Genomic DNA, 11,725 nt, shown 5'->3' with positions numbered 1-11,725 from the left:
TCTTGTCCAGTTCACTATAAGGCAAGGAATCACAGTAACGTATTTGGGGTGTCTAACATGTAGCTTCTAAGAAAAAAAAATAGTACAAATTGAAACATCACTTTAAATGCCTCTACTCTCAAACCCAGACCGATGCAGTTAACCTGTTCTGGACATCAACTGCTATATTTATAAGATATTGTTAGTAGTATCATTTTCAAGTATGATAAACCCAGAAACAATAAAAAGTACTTAACACTGGAAAACAGTATTAAAAATGGTCTATTCCTAAAAACACAGTAAAATGGAATAACTGAAATTCAAATAACTTCTCTAAAAATGAGAAAGGGGCTTATTAAGGGGGGAAATCCAAAAGTATTATAATTTAGTTAAAGAAATTTATTCTTTAAAAATATTTTAATGTACACTTTCATGACTATTTTGTTTGAGGGGAACAAGGACATTATCCTACAGTCAGTGGTAACTTAGAACATAAGTGACATATGTAAAACAATACATTTTGGAAATAACTGGCAAAATAAAAGTGTAAATTTTTATAGTGATTTAAGACTGCATGGTATTTAAGATTTCAGACAAAATGAACCCACATTAGAGTAGTACAAACCAAAAATTTGCAATTTTGACTTCTCCATTACTGTAAACCTTCATGCTATGCATAAATGAGTTTATCTCATTTCCAGATTATCCCATAAATGAGTCACCCATTCCATATTGGCCAGGACAAAGGGAAATTCCATCAGAAAAACAGTGACAAAAGTTTGAATGCACAGTACAATATGCATCTTCTTCTTTCCTGTCTCAAGATGTTTTAACACACTGGTGACAACTTGTGTAATATTTTTATGCCAAAAAAAAAAAAAAAAAAGTTGAGCTTCTTGCCTAGAAAAATCTTTTAATGTCTTATATTACCTAATACAGTTTAAAACCTAAAAACTGTGTTAATGAAGATTCAATTTGCATGGGAAATTCACTTTTCTCAATAGGAATAAAAACTTTGATTCATTTTAAATGGCAAAACCTTCAGAACAAAAAAATATAGCATCTCCAATAGACATCTAAAGACAATAAAGTTATATTTACAGGATGCTATAAACAGAAATCACTAAGAAGCAAAAAGAAACTGCTACCATTTCACTGTCCTTTTTCTTAGCAGTCAGCTATGACCACACAAACTAAGGACATCCAGGAACCAATGAAATGTATTCTAGGTGAAATAAGTTTCACAGAACAAACAATTCTTATAAAGTTTTGTTTTTCTTTTCCCCCTGAGAGTCAAGTTAATCCTTGGATTGCATTCAAGACAAAAACAAGAGCTCTAAATCCTCAATCATGTCGAGATCAAACTTATGTAGACATTTCTGTTTAGAAGAGCTAATGTACAATAAAGGAGATGTAAATAGCCAGACAAGGTGCTTAACAGCACCGCGGCAGAAATGTATGGTATCTGGGAGAATAAACATTAAGTGACATTTGGGGAAAACGTTATTGCTCTTGATGGAATATAGCACCACTGTGAAGAATAAAAGATGGCTAGGATTAACCACCTTTTAATCAACAATATGCATTTATAGGAAAAGTGCTTAAAGTACTTCTGGAAAAAGGTTAAGTGTGAGGAAATTTTTATAGTATATATTTTAAATGTTACCCAGTTTTCTTAATTAAATAGACAATGAGCCATCTATTTTAGTAAAGTAATATCAGATTTGCTGTGTGATTATGAAATCAACAAATATAAAATTAAGGGACAGGTATGTTATTCAAACTTATAAAACAAATTAGGACATTATAAAGTAATTTTATGCCAAAACCATTTCTGATAATTATTGCTTTAAAATACAGTGATTATACTTGTGAATTTTTCTATATCATGATTGAGAAAATTTCTTCTGAATGCTAACATTTATCCTAAGCAAAGGAGAAATACCTAAGGGATGTGTAGACGTTGCCTAATCACTGTGGAAAATAGCCCAAATTCAGCCCCCCCCCACCCCCCGCAACAATTTTAAAAAACTAATGTCACCATGGTGAGTCAGGAATTAGAAACAAAACAATATGATTACATACATGCTCTATGAAGTCAGCCAAATGGTTTCTTTATAATAATTTGCAGCCAGCATTTTGCTCAGTCTCTATCAAATAGGATTTTAAGTAAACTTCCTTATTCTAAAAGAAAAGGTCTAAACAGATAAATTGCTATGCAGAAGCACAAAGTTTTAAAATGCTTTTATCTTCTATAAGAAGTAATTTTAAAAGCCAAACAATCTAACATCAAATGTGATTTCCTCTGAGATAGACTTTATCCATCAGTTTCTTTCTTTGTTCTTCAATCATCTGAAATATCAGAATCACTACACTGGTAATCTTCATAGTAAAAATGTGATACTCTGTTATTTAAACTTGATCGACCTTCTGTAACAACTATTTTAGGAGCGGCATCTCTAAAAATAATTTTATCCAATGTATCCATCAGTCATATTTGAAGGCAATATAAAAATCCTAATAAAGTTGGTAAAGTTTTAGAGTACTACTCAGATACTGCAACATGATCTGTATCTTTAAGGGGAAAAAAGAAAAATCAAACTTCTATAAATGAATGGGATTTTGGATACTTATGGTTGGCACAGAAAACAGAATTTTGTACTTTCATTGGACATTTTTACAAAGAAAATGTCTCAATGATCATGTTTTCAACATCATTCTTCATATATATATATATACACACACATATATACATACATATATATATATACACACACATATATATATATATATTATTGACTGGGGTGATGCAGAAAGCCACAAATGAGAAAAGGACACTAAGGTTTTAATAAGGGGAACAAAAAGTTGTTTTCACCAGTAAAGATTCACATTACAGTACACCAATATCGACAGCATTCTCTTGTCTATTTTTGGTACAGAAGATGGTATCTCTCTACATAACCTTGTAAGGCTTCAGTAACTAAAACGTAAAACAAACAAACAAAACCCCCAAAAAACAAAACAAAAAACCCAGCCTATTAGTTTACAGTTTATTTTAAAAATTCGGAAAGACACTGCAAGTTCTAAACTTTTAGTAGTGCTACCCATACACAACCATCTGGTAGAGAACCCAGTAAAAGAGCCTCCTTTCAAGGAAGCTTTGCAACAGTAGAGTTGTGCAATATGGATGTTTCTTACTACAAGAAAAAAATTATACATGGCACATTCTCATTCGTATTTTGTAATGTAAAAAGTTACAAACATACCTAATCAAATAAATAATAAAAAAAGAATTTGAATGTATTTGTTAAGTATCCTAAAACCACTACATAGAATAATGGCAACTTTCACTCACAGATTATTTACATGGTAATACCCAGTGTGGGTACACTGCTACAAAACTCAAAACAGAAGGAGTAAACTTGAAATGTTTTCCATAATAAAGATCTAGCAGCATGACTATCTAATGCTGTTTTATCCCGATTGCTTCTGAAACGTTCCTTTTTAGTCTGTGTCTTCGTCCAGTTCATAATTGTCTTTATCATAAATATCTTTTACTAAAAGAACCCGTACAAGCATATTTTCCAAGGTGTTTCGGTCCAGTGAAGTAGATGTGTACCAGACAGGGCTATCTGTAGAACTAGAGCATTCTGGTTGCAAATAAAAAACATCCGTTCTCTGATTAAGATTCTGTGGACTTTGGGAGAAAGGAGAAAGTCAATTTCACAGTATATATACAAAATTCCCCACAACTTTCTTTTCGTCTTCCAAGAACAATGCTGTTACTACTAACCATATTATGTGGTCAGATCATGTCATTACTTATATTAATTTTTTTTATCATTAAGATATTTTCAAAGTTAATTTCTGTGATAAAAGATTATTTTCCCACCATTTGAATTCCGTTATTTCACTGAATCCAAAACACCATCAAAAGAAATAATATTTTAATCATTATTTTAATGTTGCCACTAAACAAGTAGAACACTGTCAATTATAATTTTAAGTTGTATCAATTATAAAATGCATCCCAGTTTCAGAGATAGTAAAATTTGAAAAGTGTGTCTTAAAACTGATGAAATATAGTAGCCCATAAAATAAAAATACCTAATAGCATTATACAATAGAAATTTAACTTTTAAAATACCAACAATACTGAGATAGGGATTTCCAAATAAGAGTTACCACCACTGGAAGATCTAACACTGTTGCAGCCGAACAAGGCCACCCCAAACCAGTCAAAAATATTACTATTATCTGTAGATGACATCATTAGTTAAGAACTCATTTGGGGACCTATCTATAATTTATACAACTTAACATAAGGAAATGAACTCTTAGTTCTTACTAAGCCTTCGAAAATTAAAGAGTACATATATATAAAGCAATGGACAAGCATAAAATAGTTTATGATCTCTAAACATCTCAATGGTTTAACATTTTCTAAAATGCCTGTTGGTATTAGATTGAGGGAACAAAGTGGTGGTATAGTTGAAAAGTACAGTACTTTCAGAACACTATGTAAGACCTTCTTAAAGGAACATTTTCTCTTACATGTAAAGATTTCATTTTTATCTCCATCTATCTATTCTACCTTTGAACATACCTTTTCACCAGGGGGTGGGCAAACTATAGCCCATCACTTGTTTGTCTCAGGTTTTAGAACACAATAAAACTGTATACTACAAGTACTATAAAAATACTATAGGGCCATTTATTTATAATAGTATATGGCTGGTTTCTGGCTATAACAACAGAATGGATTAACTTCAATAGAGACTCTATAGCCTAAAAAGCCTAAAATATTTACTATCTGACCTTTTACAAAAAAAAGTTTGTGTCCTATGCTTTATTATTGGAATTGCTGTAATTTAAAAGATGACAATAATAGTAGCAACTTCACTAAACAACAATTTCTTAACATATGCTTGAACCTTAAAGTATGAAGTATAAGCTAGGTATTTTACAATAATGAGACTTACAAACATTAGATGTGAGTGAGAAGTGAGAGAAAAATCTAAGAAAGATCAGTGAAAAATGTCACCTCTTGGTAGTGTTAAATTCAAGGAAACTAACCTATACTACCATGTAAAAAGTTAAATATCATTAACACTTACCTTTTAGACAAGTAGCATTCAAACATTTTCACAGGACATCTAGAAGGATTGGCTGTATTTTCAATTTGTTCAAATACTGGCTCATCATCTTCATGTTTTCTTTTTCCAGTAGTAATTTTATCTTAAAAAATAAAAATTACATGAACTTCCTGAGACTAATCTTGAAGAAAGAATAGTACTATTCACTCCTTGTATCTGTTATACCAAATATGTGACTTTTTCAAACAAAATGAACTAAGATGTCTTAAGAAGATATAGGTTGTCTTACTTTATGAAAATGGCAGTCCTTAGAGTCTTAACAAGTGACCCAGGTGGTCTTTACTAAGGCAAAGTTTGGCCATCCCTGCCACAGACAATACAAAAATAAAAATATGTTACACTACCTTCATTATCTGTTCCACATAAGGAAGACACTTGGTATCGAAGACATGCTTTGTTTTCCATTGTTAAAGGATTTTTTTTCCAGTGCCTAAACACAGTGCCAAAGGAAAGTCTTAAGTGTTGTTCCACTGTTTTCAGACCAAAATACTTAGTGTTAAAGTAGAACAGGGTATTCAGAAGAGCTACTGGAGAGTGTGATCCCAGTTGTTTTATCCTCCAGAGATAATCTTCTTCGACTCGAGAAAATATTGACCCTTAAACAGAAATATTTTTTAAAAATTACAACAAATAAAATAATGATCATTTAACCATCTAAAAAAAAATAACGTTAATTCAAGAACAAACCTATTTCAATCCTCCATTCACACCAGGTCAAAACACACTTTCAGAATTACCTATGCACCTCTATGACAAAAGAAGCTAGGGAATACACAAGACTATGGTGCTAGCATCTCTGGAATAAGAGACTAGATGTTTGCTTCTGGTCTTCTATAGGACAAGCACACAACGGTCAGAAAGGAACTTAAATCTGCATGATTGCTGGGGGAAAAAAATAGGTGATTTCCATTCACAAACACATTTTCTTCACACATCTAAAACAGATTTCTTAGACAAATTTGTATCACAATATCCACAGCAGGGCTTAAGAATACACACCCAGTTTCTTACTCCAGAGAAAGCAGGTCACATTTATTACAAAGTTCTTTATAAACACTAGTTATCAACTACATTCATTTCTAATTCAACAAAAGATGAACAGATGAGTTCATGAATAAGTACTCTGAAAAATACACTAATTTAAATTATTTCCTAATTATTTTTAACATACTTTCTGTAAAAATAAAAATCCCAGTAGCAAGTCAGCAACACTTTTATTTAAGAGAGGATTACCTCAAGAACCAGAATACTCATAGGAGACAGATACAATAGTACAGAAGTTACGTTAAAAACTCTCAATCCTGAAAAGTTTTACATATACATATGTATATATGTAAAGATACATATGTATCTCTTATATATATAAGAGAGACAGCAAGCGAGCATTACCATCTGGAAGTATACTTGGTTGCCAACTTCGAAGTATTTTATTCAATTCTTGCTCAAATGTCTGGTATCCTGGATCAATGAATATGTTGTCTTTTCGATTACTACCACACAAGTACTACAATAAAAAAAAAAAAAAAGTTTCTTGAAGGAAAACCAGCTTATTATAAAGAGTGAATATATACTTATACAATATGTCTTAAGAAAGAAAGCTTTTATCTAAAAAAAAAAAAAAAAAAAAACAACCAAAAATCAAAAACCAAAAAACCAGGCACACTAACATAATACAACAGGAGAGATTACTGGCTTTATCTACATACCTAGAAATCATAAAGAATCAAAGTTGCCAATTACTCTTTGGCTTAAAAAACTCAAAGCTGAAATACAAACCCAAGAATCCAGAATGTAAGAACTAGCAGAAATCTTCAGTCTGTCAGATAAAAACAGAATATCTGGTTCCAATGTTCATTATATAGAACATGGAGAAAACAAAATTAGATTTTCAAGTAAGAGTAATTAAATTATAAATTATTAAAGAAAAATTCTGAATTGGATGAAATGTTATTCTGCAGTGGTCTGAGGGTCTCTTCTAGCACTCAATTGTTAAGGAATGCTTTTTACTTACTGCTTCTCTCTAACTCCTGTGAGTCAGTACAAACTTGACTCTAATAACTTACTATGACAAATCTTAACAATGAGAGTTGTTAAGGAATGATTTAAAAACTAAAGTTTGCAAAGTCCATCTCCAGTGGAATCTGGAATAAAATAATGTAAAAGTTAAATGTATGGCAACAACAGCACAAAGGGGCAGGCGATGGGAAACGGACACTGTTATAAGGTTCATACGTGATACATAAAGTGGTACAATAATATTTGAGGGTAGATAATGAACTGAAGACCCATATTATAAATCCTAGGGCAACCACAACAAAACTATTTAAGAGGCAAAAAATAAACCAACAGTAGAGACAAAATAGAATCACAGAAAAATAACTAATTCAAAAGAAAGCAGAGAAAAAAAAAACCCAATAATGAACAGATAAAACAAATACAAAACAACCAATGGCAGATTCTCATCCAATGGCAGCCGTGATTATACTAAGTATAAAAGATCTAAACCAGGGTGGCAAATGAGAGCCAAAACTGGTTCAGTGCCTATTTTTGTCAATAAAGTTTCCTTGAAACACAGACACAAGTGACATCTGCATATTGCCAAAGTCTGTTTTCATACTGCAATGGCAGAGCTGAATGGGTGCATGATATATCAGTGTGGCCTGCAAAGACAAATAAAACATTTACTATCTGGTTCTTTATATACAGGGGAAAAAAAGGTTTGTTGGTCTAAACATACCAAGACAAAGATTGGTCAATTGGACTTAAAACAAACAAACAAACAAACAAACAAACAAACAAAAAAAAAAGCCAGGCCCAACAATATGCTGCTTAACAAGAAACCTACTTTTTTTTAAGTTTTATTTTCTTTAAAATAATCTCTATACCCAGCACGGGGTTCGAACTTACAACCCCAAGATCAAGAGTTGCATGCTCTTCCAACTTAGCCAGGTGCTCCAAGACACCTAACTTTAAATATGCAGACACAGATAAATGAAAAGTAAAAGAATGGAAAAAAAAACCACCATATAATAATCAAATATCAGACTAGCGTATCATCATCTGAACTGATCATTATAATGTCAGTCCTGCTAGTCAGAAGGGAGACAGCATAATTTCAAAATGGCAGAACAAAAATTCGTAACTGATACCTTGCGAATAGGATGACAAACCAGGTGCCTGGCAATCAATGAAGTGACAGTGTCAGATCCCTTCCCTACTGATGAGTTAGTCAGAGGGCAGAAACTCTATAAAAATATCTGGAAATTCTCAGTGTTATGACTGTAGCATTAATTGGTTAAAATACAATGTCACTGGGGCGCCTGGGTGGCGCAGTCGGTTAAGCGTCCGACTTCAGCCAGGTCACGATCTCGCGGTCCGTGAGTTCGAGCCCCGCGTCGGGCTCTGGGCTGATGGCTCAGAGCCTGGAGCCTGTTTCCGATTCTGTGTCTCCCTCTCTCTCTGCCCCTCCCCCGTTCATGCTCTGTCTCTCTTTGTCCCCAAAAAAATAAACGTTGAAAAAAAAATTAAAAAAAAAAATAAGGCAAATTCTTAAGGCCCTTCTGAATCAAAGATTAAATACATTTTAAAATGTTATACATATTTTAATAGAATTTTATAAAGTTCTATATAATAGAACTCAAATTAACAAGCTCAAATTAATAAGAGAGTTTACTCTAGTTTTTAATATAGTAAATGGAGTTCTAACTCTTCTTGAAAAAAGCATTTTTCAAGATAAGAAATTTTGGAAAAATTTTTGGAAAATGAGAATAACTATCTAGAATAAACAAAGAATTCTCACAAATGGAAAGAGATAAACAACCCAACAAAGCAAAACTTCCCAGAAAAGCTAACTCAAATGGCCAACTAAAAAGATCCTCAGCACTTTTGGGAAGCAATATCGTGATAGCTTTTACAATAAAAAGTATGTTTGGGGCACCTGGGTGGCTAGTCGGTTAAGTGTCAGACTTTGGCTCAGGTCATGATCTCACAATTTCGTGAGTTCGAGCCCTGTGTCACGCTCCGCACTTAACAGCACAGAGCCTGCTTGAGATTCTCCCCTTCTCTCTCTCTGCCCCTCCCCCGCTTGCATGTGCACGTTCTAAGTAAATAAACTTAAAAAAAAAATAAAACATATGCTTTTTTTATGGTCTAATAATACCCTTTCAGAAATCTAATCTCATAGAAATAAGATCTTTAAGATCTTTAGGATCGGGACACCTGGGTGGCTCGTTGGTTAAGCATCGGACTTTGGCTCAGGTCATGATCTCACAGTTTGTGGGTTCGAGCCCCGCATCGGGCTCTGTGCTGATGGCTCAGAGCCTGGAGACTGCTTCAGATTCTCTGTCTCCCTCTCTCTCTGCCCCTCCCCCACTCACACTATGTCTCTTGCTCTCAAAAATAAAACATAAAAAAAAATTTTTTTTTTTTTGAAAAAGATCTTTAGGATCATTATGTAATATTTGGGAAAGGAGGGGAAAGAAGGTGTACACTGTTTATCTATAATAGCAAAATTTTATGAAACAAAGGGAATGCTCATCATCGTTGAAATGACTAAATTAAATGTAGTATGAAATACACACAGTTAAGTCTGTTCCAGCTGACTTAGAGGGACTGCCACCATGTGCTGAGAAACAGAAGGAAGGAAACTGTAGTACAAAAGTTTAATATGGCTCCATGTTCTTAGCTGACAAACTATTATATCTTTTGCCGTGTTCATAAAAAAATACAGAGAAGCATACACATTTAGCTAACCATGATGAAGTGGGGAAGGTTCAGGAAAACGGTATCCACAATTCCACTGACAATGCCTTTGGTGTGCAGGGCGTGTGTTCACATGTATAAGGTAAGAGTGGATGAGAGGAAAGAATGATCATGATTGTAGGAGTTCACATAATTTTCTTTTTTAACAATAACCGTTATCCTTATAAAATCAGGGGGGAAAATCAGCTATTCTGTTTGTGAGCTAGAAGAAAAATGCTGTGCACCCCCTTCACACAGTACTAATTAAACATCCATAATTATACCTAATTTCTCAATATGCAGTACAGAAGCGGCTACCTATTTACTACCTACATTCACAACACCTGGTCCTTACAACTAAAGATGTTATTCCTTCAATAAACAAATATAAAAAAAGTCCTACTTCTTCGACATTATTTTATTCCCAGATGCAAACAAAATCAATAAATGCAACAGAAAAATATGCACTCTTCCAAAAATAGCTTCTATTTCTGTACACATCCTTGAAGTAACATTAAACAGCAATGATTTCTGTAAAGTATATTTTAGATAGCTTATCTTTACACTGAGGTTTAAGATTATTTTTAAAGCTGCTTATAAATACCATACAGCCTTTTACAAAATTAAATCAAGTCTGTGAAAATATGTCCAATGATGAGAATAGTAAAAAAAACTTCTTTCAATTATGGGGTAAAAACAAAAAAAGAAAAGAAAAATTTACTATCTTAACCATTCTAAAGTGTATAGTTCAGTAGCAAAAAAAATTCCTGAGGAAACAGTTTTAGTCAAATGTAAAGACCCTGTTTAAAAAGGGAGGAAATTCAGACATATGCTACGATATGGATAAGGTTTGAAGATACTATGCTTAGTGCAGAAAGCCAGTCACAAAAAGAGTAATATTTCACTTATACAAGATACCGTAAGTAGTCAAACTTATGGAGACAGAAAACAGAATGATGGCTGCCAAGGGTGGAGTGAGGAGAGAATGAGTTACCGTTTAATGGGTACAGAGTTTCAGTTATGCTATACGGGGATGGATGGTGGTCATCTTTGCACAGGATTACAAATGTACTTAATATCCCTGCCTTGTACATTAAAAACAGTTAAAATGGGTAAGTTATATGTTACGTGTATTTTACCACAATAAAAAAAAATTAGAAAAAAAGACCAACTTAAAGACATAATTTATAATTCCTTCTTATGCAATCCATTTAGATCTCAAACCTCTAATAGTATTTGGAGTTCTAATATTTAAATAACCCACTCAGTAAAAAGCAATCCAGAGATTCAACTTCCTATAATAGAGTTATAGGGTAGCCAGCCAATTCTCTTTACTTAAGGAAAATGAAAATATTTTTAAAAATTTATGGAACGCAAGTAAACTAGTTGATAGAAGAAAATGTATACCTTTAAATGCTTTACTAGAAAAGAAAAAAGGTCTAAGATCAATGATCTTAAGTTGGAAAAAAGAAAACAAATTAAGGAAACAAATGGAGGTCAGAGACTCCAAAAAAGAGAAAACAGAAAAAAATCAATGAAACCAAAAGCTGGCTCTCCGAATAAATCAATAAAAGAAAACTGATAAACTTTTAGCTAGATCAGCAAATACAGGCAAACCAGAACCCTAGCCCCATTAGGCCCAATCCCACTAGCCATTTGTTTTTCACAATGTATAAACTAAGGGCTGTGTTTTTTATCATTATAAACCATTACATTTTTAAGCTGCTATCTACCTATCAACATCAACCCATGCTAACAAATATGTGACAACTTTGATCAAGTGCACAAATTTCTTTAAAGACAAAACTGCTAAAATGAACTCAAAATAAAGAGTGAACTTAAATAACCGT

The 11,725-nt window shown here is 32.9% G+C and overlaps 1 protein-coding gene across 1 annotated transcript in view; it reads right to left on the bottom strand.

Annotated features, from left to right (window-relative positions):
• Positions 1-363: 363 nt before the first annotated feature.
• The window catches only part of ZMYM2 (zinc finger MYM-type containing 2), a 101,824-nt gene continuing 90,462 nt past the window's right edge, over positions 364-11,725 (bottom strand). The window contains 4 exon segments of the mRNA XM_043574652.1: positions 364-3,676; positions 5,097-5,217; positions 5,480-5,731; positions 6,525-6,639. Coding sequence (XP_043430587.1) covers positions 3,484-3,676; positions 5,097-5,217; positions 5,480-5,731; positions 6,525-6,639 — 681 coding nt within the window. The 3' untranslated portion in view covers positions 364-3,483.

The sequence above is a fragment of the Prionailurus bengalensis genome, chromosome A1 (assembly GCF_016509475.1).
Source record: "Prionailurus bengalensis isolate Pbe53 chromosome A1, Fcat_Pben_1.1_paternal_pri, whole genome shotgun sequence".
In the NCBI taxonomy this organism is placed as follows: Eukaryota; Metazoa; Chordata; class Mammalia; order Carnivora; family Felidae; genus Prionailurus; species Prionailurus bengalensis.
The sequence above is the reverse complement of the archived record's forward strand: the minus strand, read 5'-3'. Positions and strand labels throughout refer to the sequence as shown.